This window comes from Bos javanicus, chromosome 10, assembly GCF_032452875.1.
Source record: "Bos javanicus breed banteng chromosome 10, ARS-OSU_banteng_1.0, whole genome shotgun sequence".
NCBI lineage: Eukaryota > Metazoa > Chordata > Mammalia > Artiodactyla > Bovidae > Bos > Bos javanicus.
This window is the reverse complement of record NC_083877.1, coordinates 87,415,747-87,432,558: the sequence shown is the minus strand read 5'-3', so window position 1 is coordinate 87,432,558 and position 16,812 is coordinate 87,415,747. Positions and strand designations below refer to the sequence as shown.

General features: G+C 49.7%; 1 protein-coding gene across 3 annotated transcripts in view; it reads right to left on the bottom strand.

Annotated features, from left to right (window-relative positions):
• The window catches only part of ESRRB (estrogen related receptor beta), a 186,454-nt gene that overhangs the window by 46,396 nt on the left and 123,246 nt on the right, over positions 1-16,812 (bottom strand). For 2 of the 3 annotated variants that reach the window (XM_061429546.1, XM_061429545.1), the window contains exon 2: positions 11,012-11,421. In XM_061429546.1, the coding sequence (XP_061285530.1) occupies positions 11,012-11,421 (410 nt within the window). Of the gene's footprint in view, positions 1-11,011; positions 11,422-12,548; positions 13,003-16,812 lie in introns of those variants that run through there. The other variant, XM_061429544.1, reaches the window with a different exon arrangement.

Below are 16,812 nucleotides of genomic sequence, written 5' to 3'. Positions count from 1 at the left end.
CCTGTGCTGTGCCTTCTAGCATGAGCCCCCTCCTCCACCCCCCAAAAGGGAAGGGCCGAAAAGAGGAAGAGCTACGATCTGGAGAAGAGAGGGTCCAACCGGGAGAAAAGACAAGGGAACATCCAGGAGGAATAGGCAGTAGGCAAATAGATTAACCGAAAAGTGTGATATAACCATATTCAGACAACGGGGAGATGGGGAAACGTATGTGTGTTGGGAGGGTTTGTATAATCGGAACTAACTCTTCATCCTCCATAACAGAGGTAAAGAGAAAATGTGAAATTGCTAAGTCAGTAAGTAGAGCTGTAAAGTCAAACTAGTAACTAAGAAGATAAAGGGCTGGAAGAAAGATTTTCTTAAACGACTAACTTCAGATTACAGGGGAAGGGGAGAGAGGTAGGGTCAGGGACTGTTATTTTTCATTATGAGTTATGCTTTGAGTCTTTTTAAACTATGTGCACTCATTATCTGGATAAAAGTTAAAAATGAATTTAACACTAATTGTAAAATTAATTAAAATTAAGTGCAAAATTAATTGTAAAGATAAAATATAACCTCCAGGGAAAAGCGCATGAGGCACTTTATGGTCTGGCTACCTCTGACCAGTCCACTCTGACTTTGCTTCCACCTAAGCCCCAGTCTTTCGGCTCCAGGAGACCACACGGAGCCTCTGAGCTGTTTCATACCTCCCTCCAGCTGAAACCCCTCCTGGTAAAGTCTTCCACATCCTTGGAGCCTCTGCACTCCCAGGGCCTTTTGTGGTGAGACCCTCTTGTTTTCTGTCCCAGGCAGGTTTATATGCCCCTTCCTGTTCGCCCCCAACAGGCCTCACCCATCACTCCCCTCCCCACCCCACTCCCAACTGAAAGCAACAGCTTAATGTTTCATCCTCAGGATTTTGCAAGCTGTCCTCCCTTCCGAACCATGTGCTTACTGGAGATAGAGACAGGTAGGTCTTTTAATTCTGTATCTCAAGTACAGTGCCGGCCACCTGAAATACCTGTTAATCAAATGAATTTAAAGCAAGAGCCCCCATGCAGAGAAACCTAGAATTCAAGGGTGACCTCCCAGTTGCCAAATGCAATCCCCTCCCCGGGCCCTCCCTTCCTGGTCCTTCCTGAAGCAGCAGACGCCCATCACACCTCTTAAAACCCACTCCTCTGTTAGATTTCATCTCCCTTCTCTGCAGGGACTCTTGCAAGGTCTCTGACCGCTTCTGTTTTTATTGCATAGAATCTAAGATGCTTTCAACAGTAAGACTGCACCATTATTTTATATACCACCAAGAAAGAGAGAGAAAACATCTGCCAATCAAAGTTTGGCTGAGCTTCCTTGCCACTAGCATTTTCTGAGAGCTTTCTGAGATTTAGGTTCAGATTTAATCATATAGCATTCTTGTGCATACATGAAAGGGAAAAGATAAGAAAAGTAAATTGAAGATATTGCTAAAATTCTCAGTGTGACTCTCCCGAATGAATCATTTTTGACCAAAGTCATTATTTTCATGTTTTTCCATGGAACTGTCATCTCTGCTAACAAAGGAGCTGATGATGCTGTGCTTTTCAAGTGTCCCTTGTTGTCTCGGGGCTTTCATTCCAGGTCACTGGCCCCTTTCTGCAAGTTTTTAAGGCGTTTGTGAAGGCAGTGACAACCCATACAGTTATCACGTAGCAGACAGTAATCGGCCCGATTCAGAGATGTTATATGGCGGGAGGGCTTCCCAAGCGGCTCAGTGGTAAAGAATCCACCTGCCAATGCAGGAGATGCAGGTTCAATCTCTGGGTTGGGAAGATCCTCTGGAGAAGGAAATGGCAACCCACTCCAGTATATTCTTGCTTGGGAAATCCTATGGGCAGAGGAGCCTGGTGGGCTATGTCCATGGAGGTCGCAAAAGAGTCAGACACAACCGAATGACTAAGCAACAACTAAGTAGGCTGTTAACTAGATCTCCTAACTGGACCATTAAAATCACCTCTTATCTGGTTTGCCTGACCTTAAACGCTCCCAATTCATTGCCAGAATTACCTTTCTAAAAGGAGATGTGATTAACTCCCTGCTCAGAAACCTTCAATGGCTTCTCATTGCCAAATATAAATAACGAAGAACAAATCCTATTTATTTAATACCAGGCACTAAGCTGTCATATACCAGACAGCTAAGGTACACACTGTACTTGCCTGCCTCGTTTAATTTCTACAAGAATATCCTAGAAGCAGGAGGTATTTATTAGCCCCATCAATCCCATTTTATTGACAAGAAAATTAAGGCCCAAAGAAACTCAATAACTTGTCCAAGTTGACACCACTAAGAAATTATAAAGTTGGGAGTCTAAACCATCTGAAGCAGCTCATGCCAAAGTATTCCTCTGTTTCTGCCTCCTGGCTCAGAGGTTAAAGCGTCTGCCTGCAATGTGGGAGATCTGGGTTCGATCCCTGGATCGGGAATATTCCCTGGAGAAGGAAATGGCAACCTACTCCAGTATTCTTGCCTGGAGAATCCCATGGACGGAGGAGCCTGGTTCATGGGGTTCGCAAAGAGTAGGAAACGACTGAGCGATTTCACTTTCACTTCCTTCACTTCCTTGAAGCCCTCCCATCAAAGGGCTTGTGAAGCCCTTTGACATCCAGTCTGATGCTCTGTTTCAGCCCCTTACCTACTCACTTCCTGAGCAGAGGGCACTCAACTCCTGTGGGCCTGTTTTGCTGTTCTTTCTGCCAAGCACTTTCACTCCTCACTCCTGCTTAGCTGCCCCTTCCTCTGGGAAGTCCTCCCTGCTCTGCGTGGCTGACTTTCAACCTGTGTCTCACCTGACTTTCACCCTGGCTATGCCTCTGAAAAAAGGATCTGTGATAGTTCTTCCTCTCCCTCCCTCAGTGCCTTGAAGATAGTAACATTTTTGTGGGTTTAATTGATTCTTTTTGTGCACATGAGGAAATTGTCCAGAGCACCCCAGGCCCTGCTCAAGGTCAGCTGCTGGCTGGCGAGTGTCAGGGCTGGGCTGGGACAGCACCCCACTCCCAGCTCCTACTTACTCCTGGCTTTTTCTCTGCATCCTTGTCATAGTCTCTTTCCCCTGGGATCGCAGGCCTCCTTCTCCAGGACAAAAGGCCTGGCTGCCGTCCAAGGCAGGATAACACATCAATCACCCCCCGCCCCCGCCCCGCCCAGTCTCCTCGGGGAGTTTCCTTCCAGGCTTGCAATCTGGGCCCCAGGTGAACAGAGGAAGCTTGGTTCCAGGGCCTCTTTCTTGTTCCTCCCCATCTTAAGGAGCTGCTCCAGGGGCCTCCTGGTGACCTGCAAAGTTGGCCACGTGCCCTGGGAACGCAGGGAGGGGACAGGGTGGTCGTACCCTCCGCATAGCCCTCATGGCCGAGCAGCGTGTGTTGTCAACGGCTTCCATTCCATCTAGAAGGAAATTCAAATGCGACTCTCACCAGGGCGCAGAACTGTGTCAGCCTCTCAGCCTCTTCTTCTGCTTTGCTCTCACTCACTCACAACAGCCACAGTGGCCCTCCTCCTGGTCCTGAAACAAGCCTGCTGGTTCCTCTGCCTGGAATGCTGGCTCCAGGATTCAGTCACCTTCTGAACGTGGCCTTACCTAATCCTCAGACTAAATTAGGCCCCCTCTCTCAGCCACCTTGGGCTTCCCGAGTAGCTCAGCTGGTAAAGAATCTGCCTGCAATGCAGGAGACCTGGGTTCGATCCCTGGGTTGGGAAGATCCCCTGGAGAAGGAAATAGCAACCCACTTCAGTATTCTGGCCTGGAGAATTCCACGGACTGTATAGTCCACGGCGCTTGTCTGGGTCTGTAATAATGCTCAAAATTCTCCAAGCCAGGCTTCAGCAATATGTGAACCGTGAACTTCCTGATGTTCAAGCTGGTTTTAGAAAAGGCAGAGGAACCAGAGATCAAATTGCCAACATCCGCTGGATCATGGAAAAAGCAAGAGAGTTCCAGAAAAACATCTATTTCTGCTTTATTGACTATGCCAAAGCCTTTGACTGTGTGGATCACAATAAACTGTGGAAAATTCTGAAAGAGATGGGAATACCAGACCACCTGATCTGCCTCTTGAGAAATTTGTATGCAGGTCAGGAAGCAACAGTTAGAACTGGACATGGAACAACAGACTGGTTCCAAATAGGAAAAGGAGTTCGTCAAGGCTGTATATTGTCACCCTGTTTATTTAACTTCTATGCAGAGTACATCATGAGAAACGCTGGACTGGAAGAAACACAAGCTGGAATCAAGATTGCTGGGAGAAATATCAATAACCTCAGAGATGCAGATGACACCACCCTTATGGCAGAAAGTGAAGAGGAACTCAAAAGCCTCTTGATGAAAGTGAAAGTGGTGAGTGAAAAAGTTGGCTTAAAGCTCAACATTCAGAAAACGAAGATCATGGCATCTGGTCCCATCACTTCATGGGAAATTGATGGGGAAACAGCGGAAACAGTGTCAGACTTTATTTTTCTGGGCTCCAAAATCCCTACAGATGGTGACTGCAGCCATGAAATTAAAAGACGCTTACTCCTTGGAAGGAAAGTTATGACCAACCTAGATAGCATATTCAAAAGCAGAGACATTACTTTGCCAACAAAGGTCCGTCTGGTCAAGGCTATGGTTTTTCCTGTGGTCATGTATGGATGTGAGAGTTGGACTGTGAAGAAGGCTGAGCGCAGAAGAATGGATGCTTTTGAACTGTGGTGTTGGAGAAGACTCTTGAGAGTCCCTTGGACTGCAAGGAGATCCAGCCAGTCCATTCTGAAGGAGATCAGCCCTGGGATTTCTTTGGAAGGAATGATGCTAAAGCTGAAACTCCAGTACTTTGGCCACCTCATTCGAAGAGTTGACTCATTGGAAAAGACTCTGATGCTGGGAGGGATTGGGGGCAAGAGGAGAAGGGGACGCCAGAGGATGAGATGGCTGAATGGCATCACTGACTCGATGGACGTGAGTCTGAGTGAACTCTGGGAGTTGGTGATGGACAGGGAGGCCTGGCGTGCTGCAATTCATGGGGTCGCAAAGAGTCGGACACGACTGAGCGACTGATCTGATCTGATCTGATATTTACTGTCTTGCTTACCCTTACCTAGAATACAAGTCCACAGAGTAGGGCCCATGGCTTTGTTTTCAGCTCCTGGCACAAAGGTTGGGACTCTGTAAAGTTTCACGAAAGAACCAAACAACTGCTTCACAAGCTTCGATGTAAGGCAGCAGGTCCCCTCAAACATTGCTCTTTAGAAAATAGCAAGCTGCTTTATATCTGGGTCTTTGTGAGGTGTCTCTCATATCAGAGGTGCTGTGTCAGTCACTTCATACTGAACAACAGCAATTTGAGGAGACCCATTGCCCCAAGAAGACCCCAATCAAGGCCTGTCACCCGACTAAATCAGTAACAAAGGCAGGAAGAAATTTAAAACAAATTTAGTTGTTCCCAGGAATAGGAGTCACAATAGCAAACACTGAGAGTGAAAAGCAGTAAGTACCTGATATGTTGTGGAAACCGTAATTATAAATTGACCCAACTACTTTTTTGCATGCTAAGTCACTTCAGTCATGTCCAACTCTGAGAGACCCCATGGACTGTAGCCAGCCAGGCTCCTCTGTCTGTGGGATTCTCCAGGCAAGAAAACTGGAGTAGGTTGCTGAGCCCTCCTCCAGGGGATCTTCCCAACCCAGGGATTGAACCTGCATCTCTTACGTCTCCGGCATTGGCAGGTGGGTTCTTTACCACTAGTACCAGCTGGGAAGCCCTAACTATATAAAATATGTAAACGACAGACTTACTACCTAGCACAGGGAACTATGCTTAATATAATCACCTATAATGGGGCAGAGGAGAAGGCAACGGCCCCCACTCCAGCACTCTTGCCTGGAAAATCCCATGGATGGAGGAGCCTAGTAGGCTGCAGTCCATGGGGTCGCTAAGAGTCGGACATGACTGAGCGACTTCACTTTCACTTTTCACTTTCATGCATTGGAGAAGGAAATGGCAACCCACTCCAGTGGTCTTGCCTGGAGAATCCCAGGAACGGGGAGCCTGGTGGGCTGCCGTCTATGGGGTCGCACAGAGTTGGACACGACTGAAGTGACTTTGCAGTTAGCAATGGGGAAGAATCTGAAAAAGAATACATGTGTTTAACTGAATCATTTTGCTGTACACTTGAAACTAACACAACATCGTAAATTAACCATATTTCAATTTTTTTAAACTGACACAACTGAAAAAGAACTATCCTAATGATCTAGGAAATGTACTTAGGGCTCCAAATAGAAACTTGAGAGACGGAAGCATATCCAGGCTCACAAAATCTCCCATAACAGAGATGGAGTGTGTGGAACAGAGGTGGAAGGAAGTGTGCTCTGAAACACCACGCTGAGCAACTCGACTCAGAAAGTGGCTCTGGAGAAGGCAAAGACACTTTCATCAAAGAGTCATGCGAAACTTTGGGTAAACCCTGCCTTTTGAAAAGGAAAAGGTTTTTCAAAAAAGAATACATGGTCTTACAGAATGTGACTGAAAATATGCAAGCATAACAAACAAGCATGCTTATAAGTAAACGTGACTATTTTATCTAGATCCTAAAGGCTTACATACACACATTAGCCAAGTGTCTTTGGTTTGCCCTCATTGGGAAAATGAGAGATCACTTCAGGGATCGCCTTCTACTCAGACACATTGAGAACTTCCTACAGGCCAGGTACTGTGGAACGGCATGGGGCTCGGCGGAAAAATCGAGATAAATGTAATGCCTCAGGAGATGCCGGGGAAGCAGATGACCAACAGCAGTGACGGTACAGTGTAGGAAGTATCATCCGCGTGCAGAAGCTTCGCAGGAGCACACGGAGGGGCAATCAGCGGAACAGAAAGCAGGGTCCTTGCTGAGAGGGTCAGGGTTTGGAGGTACAGCTTAGCATGGACGCCTGGGTGGTCCCTCAAAAGGGCCCCTCACCACTGCAGTACTCATGACAAAGGTTTTCACTACTGTGGGTCAGTACCACAGCCCAGAAACCTCTGTGGGCCAGCCACAGAAAGGGGCTCCATCTCTCACAGGCCGACTCATATTGTCCAAATTCAGGGACTTGATGGATAAGCCTGGGGATGCCAGCACACTCAAGGAAAAATTGATCTGTCCAACCAGATTCTGCCTAACCATCAAGTTCACAGAGCAGAAGACCTATGAGGGACCTAATGCCAAAGTGCAGGGGGTTGTAAGTCCCCCCCACCGCCCCCCCCACCCTGCCGCAAAAAGTCAGAAAAATGTAAATCCTTTATGCTTTGTGGCCTGAAGGTCTGACTACTACTCTACCAAAGCACCAACACAGAGACAATATGTAAACAAACAGGTGTGGCCCTGTTCTAAGACGGCTCGATTCACAAAAGCAGAAAGCTGCCTGCAAACTGCACTTTGCCCACCTCCCCCATCCCCAAAGAGGCAGCCCCAGCACGGCGCAGAGTACTGAGAGCCCAGTAAGCAGTGAGCGCTCAGTAAATATTTGTAGGCAGGGAATGGGATTCTGAGGGCTTTCTCCCTAAGTCTCTTGTGACTCCTTGGTTCCCATAAATTTCTTCTATTGTCCAAATTCAGTGTAACCACTGAATGGAGCAGATGGAAGGAACCTAAAGAGGGAAGGGAGGCTGTGAGCTAGCATGATTTTCAGACCTGTCCTGGCATTTACTTTGTAAATGGATTATTATTGCATGTGACTAAAGGCCCTGTTCAAAATGGCCTGAACATCCTCCTTAACTAGGGAGGTGCTTAGGAGACTATGCCCTGGGCTGGCAGCCTAAGGCAATGCCTGTAGCCTCGCCTGCTCTAAACCTTTGATTCCGGCATCTAGAGGGCAGGTACTCTGTGTCTCTCCCTGAAGCTCCTTACTCAGGAAAGTAAAGAAAAGTCAAGTCGCTCAGTTGTGTCCAGCTCTTTGTGACCCTATGGACTGTAGCTCACCTGGCTCCTCTGTCCCTGGGGCTTCTCCAGGCAAGAATACTGGAGTGGGTTGCCATTTCCTTCTCCAGGGGATCTTCCCAACCCAGGGATTGAACCCAGGTCTTCCACATTGCAGGCAGACTCTTTATCCCTCTGAGCCACCAGGGAAGCCCCTAACTCAGCGCAGGGACTAAATTAATGCTCTCTTGGTTCTAAGCTCATCTCTGGGGTTGTCCAATTGTAGGTAATTTGTTTCCTCTTTATATTTTCCCCATATCTCTAAATTTCCTACAACTGTTATGCTCAGAAACAACAAAATCAAAATCTTTGTTAGAACAAAATCAAAGAATTGATGAAATAGCCAGAGCAATCCATCAGCTTTAGATGGACAGTCCCTGTTCCAAACATATATGTCTTTCTGGTTGAAAATGAATAACTCTTCCTGTGACTAAGAAAAGGGACAAGAGCAGGCCAGTTCCGATGGCACTAAATGCTCTGTTTGTCTTTGGGCTTCTAGGAAAAGATCGTTATCCTATTCGTGGGAGCAAATAATGAAGACTGTTTACAAATCCTTCCTGTGGGCCCTTGCTGAGAATGTTCTTAACACCCAGGTTGCTGTCGAGGGTGTAGCAGGATTCTTGAGTCGACACCAGCCTCTGCTTTCAGAAAATTTGATCCAGAATTCTCCAGCACATTAAGGAATAAGGAGAGAAGAAAATGTAATTGTCTCTTAAAAGACAATTTTTCAAAAACTGACCTTCAGGAGTCTAAAATAGTGGCAATCTTACCAAGATTACATCCCAATTTTAGAAGAAAAACACTGCTCTTTCAGTGGCTTAAATTGTTTTAAACATCTCATGTTTATCCTTCCAATATCCAATGATATTAATTGGATATTGAACTGGGGGTTTTCAAGCCTGGCTGAGACTTAGAACTGCATATAGTGCTTTTCACATCTAGAAATTCCAGGGCCTCTTCCCAGACTGGGGGATGTGAAGCTAGCAGGGACCAGCATACATCCATTCACGGTGCTGAAGGCTAGCGCAGTGCCGGACAGAAAAGGGTTCCGTCAGTATTTGCTGAGAGAAGTTGGTACCATGCTCCTTCTGGGAAAGGTACAGGGAACTGGGGGCCTGGGGTTCTAGGAAAACTTACTTTTTTACTGTTGGAATAAAACAGTAAAAAATTCCTATGTACTATTTGCATATTTGCCATGCTTATATTTTTAAAGGGTCCATTTAATAAAGAAATTTATCTATAGCTAAAATGGTTTAAAATCCTGTTAAGTTAAAATAATAATTGTACTCTTTAAATTAATGAGATTACAAAAACCTGCTTTGTAAGATAAAACAGATTATGTCTGTTGTCTAAGTAATAGTGTCTTAAGGGATACTAGGAAAGTGAAAATAATAACTGCAGACATTTATTTAGTACTTACTAAGTGCCAGGCCAAAACATAAGTGCTCTCTCTCTCTCTCTCTCTATATATATATATATACACACACACATATATATAAAATGCATTACTTACATATGTGCTTTATATATATATAATGCATCATATATAATGTATTTTATATATATAATACATACAATGCATTATATATATATATATAGTATATAATTAAGCCTCTTTTTAACAGCTCTATGTGAGGTAGCCATGACACCATCTCACCTTTCCTGGGAACAAACTAAAGCAGAGAAACTGAGGCAGCCCCCAAGGGCACTGAGCAGTAAGGTAAGGGATGGAGCTGTGCGACCCAGAAGCCCACCCAGCAGTTGGACAGGTCAACACACCGTTTCAACTAACACGTTAAACTGGAAACATCCTAGGACCCTTAATTAGTTTAATAAATAACTTCTCACAAGAAATTTAAGCAAATACTTGTTGACTGAACAAGCCAAGAATCATCCATGGAAGCTCAGCTTGCCTCTTCTAAAAGAGAAATAGGGGAGGAGGGCAAGGGAGGATACCCCCGGACCGCCAGGCAGGGCAGGGACAGGAAAGCACCCCTGAGTTTTCTCTAGTCTGGTCTGCAGTCTCTGTCCCCAGGGGACAGCATCTGCTCATCTCAGTGACCTCCACGAGCAGGGCTTTTGGTCTATCCTAGCGTCAGGCTGGCACTTAGTAGGAACTCACAGATAGTCAGTGGGATGCATGAAGCAAGGGCTCTACCTGTGACCTACTGTAGTAAGAATCTTGGTTACCATGCGCAGCCATCATTATCCCCTATTTACCTAGGACTCACTTCTCAGACCTGGAGGGCTCTTTCCCACCCATTGAGAGAGGCAGCCACCCCATGGCCTTCGGAACATGACTCAGCCGATACGCACACACTTTGTGAAAAGCCCTCAAAGATGGGCCACTCCGGGATGGGACAGGATGAGTGGTCAGGGTGCAGTGGGGGGGTGGGCGGCAGGGGGAGATCCCCTTGCTCTTCCCTGACTCTTTAAAGATGAAGAGGGTAGTCACAGTCCACTTGCGCAATTACAAAGTGAAAGTGAAGTTACTCAGCTGAGTCTGACTCTTTGCAACCCCATGGACTGTAGCCTACCAGGCTCCTCCATCTGTGGGATTTTCCAGGCCAGAATAATGGAGTGGGTTGTCATTTCCTTCTCCAGATGATCTTCCCAACCCAGGGATTGAACCCAGGTCTCCTGCACTGTAGGCAGATGCTTTACCGTCTGAGCCACCAGGGAACAAAACGAGAGACCCATTACAGTTCAAGAGGTCTGGAATTGCAGGGCAAATAGGGCTGCTAACATTTTCCCCCCTAAAATCAGCTCTTTAGGGTCCCACATTAGACAGTGTTTCCCATCCTAGGCACACCTAGGCATTTGTGCAGATCTTCCGGGGTCCCCTAAGGGGCGGAATGCCATTTCAACAACAGCCTGCTAGTTAGAGCCCACATCCAGAATCCCAGGATGAGAAGCCCTGGGGAGACCGAAAGGAGAGTCTCCAGAACCTGGCATTCAGAGGCGCCCAGACCTGCGCCGGCAGCTGGCTCTGGGGGATCACTGGCTCCCTGCCGGGCCGCACCCCCACCCCTCCCCGGCCCGGCCGGCGGCCCCGTACCTTGGATGGTCCTCTTGAAGAAAGCCTTGCAGGCCTCGCAGGAGGCCACGCCGTAGTGGTAGCCGGAGGCGATGTCCCCGCACACGAGGCACAGGCGCTTGGGGATGGCGTTGAGCATGTACTCGCACTTGATGGCCGAGTCCTCCATGAGGCCTCCGGCACAGTCCTCGTAGCCCTTGCGGCACGGGGTGCCTCCCAGCCCGGCGCCCGCGAACATGGGCGGCGAGTCCAGACCGTTGGCGTGGGCGCCCAGGGCTAGACCGAAACCGCCGCTGGCGTCCGACGAGCCGCTGGGGCTGTGGTGGCTGAGGGCATCAATCCCCGAGGACGGGCTGGACGGCTCGGTCTTGATGAAGGAGCCGCAGCTGGAGCCCAGGTGCCGGTCGTCTGCGGACATCCTGTTCAGCAGCCTGGGGACAGAGAGAGCAGGAGTCAGCTCGGAGAGGGTGCGGTGCGTGTGACGTCCCCAGGAATTAGCTCTGGGCTCCGGGCACCGGGTGGGTGGGGTGGCTGGGAGGGGCCTTATGCTAGGTATTGGTGAGATAAAATGCTGGCGGGGGTGGGGGAGAGGTCAATTGGGCTGGGGGGAAAAGGAAAAAACGGCACAGGCCACAGTGAGTTTCTGGCATTACCCCCCAGAACTTTCTGAGTCCTCAAAATGAAAACTCTGTTTGATCAACTTCAGATGAGGCACCCCACCCCTCTGCAAACTGCTAGTCTAAAGGGTGAAAAACGTGGTAACCTTCAGCCAAAATATCTGGCCAAGCTTCCCACGCAACAGTAATAGATTTGAAGTCCGAAGGCAACAGCTCTCGGACCAGACACCCTCAGAACCAGATCCGATGACCCAGTTCACCTGATCCACTCCCCATCCCCACCCCGACCCTGGGGCAGCAGGTAACCCAGCCTCGGAGCTTCCCCCGAAGGCCACCATCACTGAGACTGGGACCAGAGGTGCCACGTCACCTGACCAGGGCAAGAGGCAGGGCTTGTGGCTAAGGCATCAGCCAAATTGGCTGCCCCCTGGGGACCCCCTCTGCACCGGGGCATATCTGGAGGGTGGCCCCAAGGCCCCCTCTCTCATTCCCCTCTATCGCCCCAGAAGAGGTTGGCCTCCCCCTCAAGAGACTGTGCCTCCATCATGCAACACGAGGGAGCCCTCCAACCCCAACTCTGAGCATCACCTCGCTGATTCTTAACCGTAAGTTTCCACCTCTAAGCGCCCCTGCCTCACTGGAGAGTCAAAGGAGCAAGAACAGCAAGGCAGGATCACCACAAAGGGTCATAAAACATTTCCCATAAGGAAAATCCCTCCTCCCAGAACCACGATGGGTGGGTGGGAAGGCAGGCGAAGTATGACCCCCAGGACCAGGGGAGGGGCTTCTCTCCCATGTGAGCGAGAAGAGTGAAGGGCAGGGAAGTGCACTCAGGGAAGCCCAGCCACAGCCCACACTCAAGAGCTCTGGGCCAGGCAGGCCCTGGAGTCAGGAGGCTGGGTCAGGGTCCAGCTGTCCATCTGTCCATGTCCTGGCCTCACCTGGTGGAGGTACAGAGGAGGCCACGGCAGATGCCTGAGCAGCAGGTGGAAGTTAAGAAGGAAAGGTCCTGGAGAATGAAGGGGGCTGGAGAGGGTGGGAGTACAGCCCCGTTCATGGGAAGATGTCCCGGCTGGGAGGGAGGGAGGGTCCCAGTGCTGGAGGAGCTGGGAGTGCCAGTGCTGGAGTCCTATCTCCAGTGATGCTCAGAGGGAGCCCCCTGTTTTCTGAGCAGCTCACTGAAGAAAGCATTGGTCCCCGAGTGGGGAAGGGCTCTCCTATCACACCCACAAAGCCCACCCTCACAACACAACCTTGGCCACACTTAGCCACAACACCCAAGGCAGTCACAATGGGGAGGGGCCTCCCTTGTTCCCGGTCCCACCAATGATCTCATAGTCACTGCCCCTCCCAGAGGGCTGTTCCATCCGTCTACACTTGAACGTGTCCGGAGGCATTGCCCCGCAGACAGTTCTAATCAGAAGCTGGGAGCTCTCTCTGATAAGGATAAAAGATCCCTAAAAGGCTCCTACTGTCAAGAAGTTTATTATCTACTGGAATGTAGTGTTTGAAGATAGAGGCTCTCAGGTCTCTCTGGTTTCAAACTGAATATTCCTGAGTCTTCTGAGACACTTCTTCCGCTAGCTCCAGGTTCCCTTACACCTCTGACTGGTGCCCTGTCATGTCCCCAGGCTCCACATGGTCACCTGCCTCCCGTCCATCTATCAGCAGGTCCCTGGCGTGTCCTCAGGAAACCCCATCGGCCTGAGCAGGCACAGAGGTGCCTGTGGGTTCACCCCCTATGATGCCCTTGCGCTGGGCCTGCAGGGAGAGTGGACTAGGTGCTCTTACCTTTATAATCCCCTCCCACTGCTGCTTTGTTGTTCAGAGGCTAAGTCATGTCTGACTTTGCGACCCCATGGACTGCAGCACGCCCGGCTATGCTGTGCTTCGCTATCTCCCAGAGTTGGCTCAAACGCATGTCCACTGAGTTGGTGATGCCCTCTAACCATCTTATCCTCTGTCACCCCCTTCTTCTCCTGCCCTCAATCTTTCCCAGCATCAGGGTCTTTTCCAGTGAGTCAGTTCTTTGGATCAGGTGGCCAAAGTACTGGAGTTTCGGCTTCACCATCAGTCCTTCCAATGAATATTCAGGACTGATCTCCTTTAGGATGGACTAGTTGGATCTCCTTGCAGTCCAAGGGACTCTCAAGAGTCCTCTCCAGCACCACAGTTCAAAAGCATCAATTCTTCGGCACTCAGCTTTATGATCCAACTCTCACATCCGTACGTGACTACTGGAAAAACCACAGCTTTAACTATAGGGACCTTTGTTGGCAAAGCGATGTCTCTGCTTTTTAACATGCTGTCTAGGTTTGTCACGGCTTTTTTCCCAAGGGGCAAGCGTTAGGGCCCTGCCGTTCCCAGAAACATCCCAGGCCTGCTGTGACGAACACTGCAGGACAAGTCAGCTCCCAGACCCAAGCCCTCCTCCCTCAGGCTTACGAGTGCCCCAGAGGTTTTGGAAGACACATTTGAAGTCAACAGAAATTATTGCAACTGCTACTTAGTGAGCACATTTTATATACCACCCACTTCAGGTCTGTCTCTCGGGTGTACAAGAAGCTCGTGCCCAAGGGAAGCAGTTGGAGAGCTCTACAGCCACGTCCAGTGAACAATTTTCCAAGTGTCTTCCCCAACCCCACGGCTCAGCCAGCCCTGATGGACACCCAGGCCAGGCAGCGGTTTCATGCCCTAAGCCTTGGTTTTCCCTCCTAGCCCTCTCCTTGAAGGCTTCAAGGGGCACAGGCACAAAGCAGTCTTTAGTGGGCTGAACAGCCAAGATGCACCCTGTCCAGGCCACCGCCTCCAGGCCCTGGCCAAGTGACTCTAGGACTGAGAAGGAAGCAAACTTGCCCCTCACCTCAGAGTTGGGACAGAAATCCAGCCACTAATTTAGAGCCTGGGCTCCAGCTGAGAGTCTGATGATTTCATTCCTGCAGGCTTCTCCTTTCGGTGACCCTTATTTTGGCCCCAGGAGGAGACTGGTGGGCTGCAGTCCATGGGGTCGCTAAGAGTCGGACACGACTGAGCGAATTCCCTTTCACTTTTCACTTTCATGCATTTGAGAAGGAAATGGCAACCCACTCCAGTGTTCTTGCCTGGAGAATCCCAGGGATGGGGGAGCCTGGTGGGCTGCCGTCTGTGGGGTCGTGCAGAGTCAGACACGACTGAAGCGACTTAGCAGCAGTAGCAGCAGCAGAATGTCTATGCCAAGGAGCTTCAACATGTACTCCGGGCACCAGGGTGCCAAAGGCTGACCAGATAGGAGGACATGCCCAGCGCAGCTCATGATGTCAAGAAGCTCATCCTCCCACCAGGACAGACACTAAACAAACACATGTGTGCAGAGCGCCAGCAAGCCCGGGGGTGGGTGGGAAACTGCACTAATAGGGGCTCCCCCGCTGCCTCTCCGGTCCGGTTTCAGTCATTCGCTCTTTCATTTGTATTTGCATTCTTTTTCCCTCCAGGAAACCTGCCCCTCCCCCCACCTATCCTTAACCTCTCTTTAATTCAAAAGCAAAACGTAAAGACAAAGGGAAAGAAAAGGGCCAAGAAGTAGTGGCCAGAGGAGCTGAGAAGAGAGAGTGAGTTGTGGACGTGCAGTGAAGACAGCCCTCGAGAAGGGGGTGGCGGCAGGTACGTGCAGCCGCAAAGTCAGGGGAAGTCAGGAGTGCACGTGTCCCCTTCAGTGAGCAGTCAGGATGTGGCTGGTGACGTCCCCAGAGCAGTGTCCTGGCATGGGTGGGGGGCGGGGGGGGGGGGGCGCGGTGGTAGGAGCCACACAGGCCAGAGCTGCAAAAGGCCCGGGAGGCAGACAATCTTTCTGGAAGCCCGGGCAGAGGAGAGGGTAGGGGTAGGGGCTTCCTTGCACACCTTTACACAACACCGTCCACTTGAACTCAGGGGTGGTGGAGGCAGAGAAGGAATGTTTTTGTTGTTACTGGCGGTAATTTATCTGCTTCTTTGATGAGGGGGAGGTGTGTCAAGAATGTAAGGAACTTAAGAAATTTAAAAATTACTTTCCAGTTTGCCTGAAGCGACCCTGATCCCACCTACTGACCCAATATAATTATCCACCACTCCCCATGTCTCCCCAGAGGAGACAATGAATTCTATGGTGAGTCTATGTTACATGCTAATGGTAAAGAGCAAATCAAGATGGAGAGGTTGAGATGACCAAAGATGAGTATCAGCTTTTCTCAAATTCTGGTCCAGCCTTCATCAGAGTCAGCCAAGGTGCTGGTTGAACAGGTAGCTTCCTGGACTGACCCCATGTTTTTGCTTAGTCGATAAGCCGTGTCCGACTCTTTTGCGATGCCATGAGCTGTAGCCCTCCAGGCTCCTCTGTCCATGGGATTTCCCAGCGAAGAATACTGGGGTGGGTTACCATTTCCTTCTTCTGGGCATCTTCCTGACCCAGTGATTGAATCTATGTCTCCTGAATTGGCAGGCAGATTTTTTTTTTTTTTTTTACCACTGAGCCACCTGGGAAGCCCAGTCATATTTTGAACATTCATCCCTGTGGGTGGGGTCCAGAAGTCTACATTTTTGGTTCTGTATGTTGGTTTGTTTTTAGCACCGCAGCTGTGATTCTCAGAGGAGTTAAGTTGGAAACCTACAGGAATAACACAGGTGGTCAGGGGACCCGGTTGAAGTCCTCAAGGAATCTGGATGCCCCGGAAGAGAACTGAGCCGACGCAGTACAAGGGGGAGGGAAGGTTGGCTGTGCAGAGGGGAAGTTTGAAGGTGGTCTCTCTCATCCCCCAGGCAGCCTTTCCTCATTCCATGGAATGGGAGGTGAGGTCCAGAGATCTAGCGAAAGGAAGAAAGTTTTTAACAGCAACTGCAGGAGGAGGAGAGAACAGAAATCAGGAGCATAGAGGCTTACCAGGCCCCTTAACTCAGCCTGCAAGGCAGCAACACGGGAAGCTTCGACCTGCGTTTCTCAGCTCAGGCATTAGTGACATTTGGGGCTGGTCATTCCTCACTGGGGGCCAGCCTGTGCACCGCAGGTCGGTCAGCAGCATCCTTGCCTCTGGAAGCCAGTAGCACCCCCACCCCCAGAGACAACAACCCAAACCTCCAGGCACGGCCAGATGGTCCCTGGGGGACAAATTGCCCCTAGTTAAGAATCACTGACTTGGCTATTGGAGGGAAGGGGGAAGGCAAAGGGCCCGGAAGCTGAGGGTGTCGTTCCGAGAT